The sequence below is a fragment of the Halyomorpha halys genome, unplaced genomic scaffold, assembly GCF_000696795.3.
Source record: "Halyomorpha halys isolate HHAL.00 unplaced genomic scaffold, Hhal_1.1 Scaffold1287.1, whole genome shotgun sequence".
In the NCBI taxonomy this organism is placed as follows: domain Eukaryota; kingdom Metazoa; phylum Arthropoda; class Insecta; order Hemiptera; family Pentatomidae; genus Halyomorpha; species Halyomorpha halys.
The window spans coordinates 53,701-57,211 of NW_027112028.1; the positions used below are offsets into that span (position 1 = coordinate 53,701).

Consider the following 3,511-nt stretch of genomic DNA (forward strand, 5'->3'; position numbering starts at 1 on the left):
TAAGTTAAGCTAATACATGAATGGAAAAATTGAAAGAAAATAGAGAGATGAAAAGAGTTTAAGAAAAAATAAACAAAAGAAAATAAATAAATAAATTTAAGGAGTACTTACTATTGGCTTTATAAAATTTCAATACATTCCTCTCTAGATAACACAATATATTCTGGAACATTTTTAATTACATACAACGTAAAAAAAAAAAATTTAAGCAGATTAACGTTTGTACAACTAAAAATATTCAGCTCTGTATCATCGCATATCAATGCAATGATACTTTGAAATTATGTTTTTAATTTTTATTATTTCTACAATCAGTTCTACTACACATAAGAATGGGCATATTTAACTATTTTCTTTTTTCGAAATGTGACATTTTTCAATTTATTTTACTACAACGACACCGGTTTCATTAAAAATGTATTCTTTCTCGATACGGTTTCGGTGGCTAGTAAAATTTTAGAGTATTACAATTTATTTTTAAATCACTAATGATTTCTGAACATTGAGCCCCACAAGGCATGTTACCATGATTGGTATAGCTTAATTTATTTGTTTGTTTTTTTATGATCGTTATTATCCCTAAGAGATGATCTTCCAATGGTATTGACTTTGAAGAGAACCCGCGCTTCCCGAGGAAGTTGTGTGGGTGTTATACAAACTAGAAGGTACCGTGTGCGGCAGAAGTTCTTGCGAGGAGGGGAGTAAGGATAGTGGGGGCAGGGTATATATTCCTCGGGGCAGGGCTCACTGTACCCGTCCATAGTGTCAGTGTCACAGCCAACATGAAGACAGCCGCCATTTTATTATTAGGCCTCGCCATCGGTAAGTAGACATCATACATCTTCGGAAACTTTAACGCAGGTATAAGCTGTAAGAGGAAACTTGAACGGTCGGTGTAGAAGGTAGTTGGAACAACCCATATAAGGGCTTTGTCAACAGCCATAAAATTTGCTCTTCATCTTTATAATTACGATATATTCGAATCCGTTTATTTTTTAAATAGTGTAACTGGTATCGAGTTTTCTTATCTTACGTATATTTTGGATTCGTCTAAAGTGAACTGTTTCATATTCATGTATTTTTCATTAAAAATAAAAATAATAATTGGTTTGTTACCAATTTTTTAAAGTGAAGTGAAAGTGACATAGATTAAACATTTGAATTTTGAATATAATATATGGCTGAATTTATTACATCTAAATTTTTTTTAGTATATACTAAAGTAAATTTACTACACTTGTTCTGTTTTAATTTTTTTATATTTACATTGCATAATGTAAATACATAAAATAATTATCACATGTTTTAAAAATTAAAAAAAAATTATTTTTAAAGACCAGAAAAAAAATTATCAATTATTAATCAGTATATAATATTTATATTACGGGAAACTCAGTCTATCTAAATCAAAAATAAAGAAAATGTTATTGTGATTTTCTCATTTGATCTTAGAGGATGTTTAAACAAGTAAGAGTATGAAATCCTATACAAAATAAAATGAAATATCGAAAAAACGAAGATCCTAAAACCGGTTTTCAAAAAGCCTTGTACAAGAAGTGCTGTGCCGGCGTTTCAATGCAATTGCGAAATCCATCCCAAACTGTTACCTCTTATGCACAGCAATATCTGTATAGATAACTGTAAATAATTTCATTGAAAATGTGTTACTGTAAGATTTAGTAATAACTATAAAAATAGAAGTGATATTAATATCATTAAAGAAATTGAATCAATTTACAAATAGTAATAAAGGTTACTGATACTTTACAACGTCACTATTCATTGTTATTTTATTTCTTTTTACTTTACTTTTTGGAGATTTATATCACCAATCATTTTTTTTTCTGATTATCAACGAAGCTAAACGTCTTATTGATTTGTATTTATCATAAATAGGTCATTAATGTATTTCTGATATTTCGAAACTATAATTAAGTAGAAGTTGTGTGAGGTGTCAATTTAAAAAAAAAAAAATTTTATAAGTGTACATATTTTCAAAAATGCAATATGACAGTGTGAGGAGTTTACTGATTAATTGCGTAGCCATATGAAAATTATGCTATCCAAAATATCTAATTGAATTGTGAAAGCATAGCATCATGAATTTAAATGGTTCAAATACAAAAGTTAATTAAAGTCAATTACTTATTTAACGAAAGAATTAATATTATTTATTTTTAAACAAAAAGCTTTATTGAAGATATAACCGCGAACGGAGGGATGTAACCTATTAATAAATTCATCTGAATAAAGGGCACTTGCTTACAACCTCGTCCACCTTGGTTGCCACCCATTTTCAAAATTTCAGCCGCTTTTGGGTCAGCCGATCAAAAATAGTTCTAGAGATGACGTAATCCTCATTTCACAATAAAATTCTGGATACCTCTTTAAAAAAAAAAAATTATAATGATTAAAGGTCTTTGAGTATATGCTATGATCGCATTCATTGAATCGATTTTATTTAAAAGTTAACTATATAATTATAACATTGACCAAAGTAATATAATGCACTAATGATAATTTTGAAAACATGAAAGAATTATTTGAGCGAACAACTTAACAAATAAGCCTATGTTATTTATGCTACAATATAATAAAATTTCAACATTTAATAATCAATTAACCCAGGTAATAATTTAACATAACACGTTATATTGGTGACAGAAACATTTTGGATAATTAATAAAACGGTAAATAAATTACTAATATTTTCGGAAGATTGCCTATAGAACTAAACTGTCCGCCAATGAGGTCGCTTATTAGACTTGATGAGCGTCCCATTTTCTCTGTAGGTCAGTTTCCCGGATGTGAATTTTATCGCCATCCCGCAAGTTATTAATGACAATAATAAAAACTACTTGCTCCCTAGCCATAAAACATTTTACTGTATAATAAAGTTAGTAACCTCAACACTGCTAATAAACTGTAACTCATAAATGTACTGTTAGTGGTTTCAATAATGATAAACGTTTATTTAATAACATTCTAGTTCAGGACTTTATAGTTTATTTTTTATGAGTTATTAAGGAGATTTATAAATATTTTTTTTATAGTTCAGAGAACTTGGTAACTAACAATTCATATCAATTTTAATGTTACTTTGATTTATTTTTCTTAATGGATAAAAAAAAAAGCCTAAAATGTTGATAATATTATGTATGGCTTCAAACTTATTTTTCTCCAAAATAACCAATAAATAAACCATATATGTTCTAACATCAACAAATTAATACGTTAATCACATTATCATCATATTTTATTTCTTCTAATAACATATTGTTGTAGTTAGTTAGTTCAGCTTGTTGTCAAGACTAGATATCCTACAGGCTACAAGTATATAATGTATTGGTCAAGGCAGTCGAGATTGATTTAATTGTTCCTTTACGAAATGAAAATTAAGGATCACAGTCCCTGATTAAGCCGGCATCTCTTTCTACTTCAGCAACCAAGAAGGCTGCTCCAACAGTCTGTCACTACTGTCTTATAAAACTTTATTGAACTATTATAAATA

The 3,511-nt window shown here is 28.5% G+C and overlaps 1 protein-coding gene across 2 annotated transcripts in view; it reads left to right on the forward strand.

Annotated features, from left to right (window-relative positions):
* Positions 1 to 702: 702 nt before the first annotated feature.
* Positions 703 to 3,511, forward strand: part of Gasp (Chitin binding Peritrophin-A domain-containing protein Gasp) — a 32,838-nt gene continuing 30,029 nt past the window's right edge. For both annotated transcript variants that reach the window (XM_014433975.3, XM_014433974.3), the window contains exon 1: positions 703 to 822. In XM_014433975.3, coding sequence (XP_014289461.1) covers positions 783 to 822 — 40 coding nt within the window. In that variant the 5' untranslated portion in view covers positions 703 to 782. The remainder of the gene's footprint in view (positions 823 to 3,511) is intronic.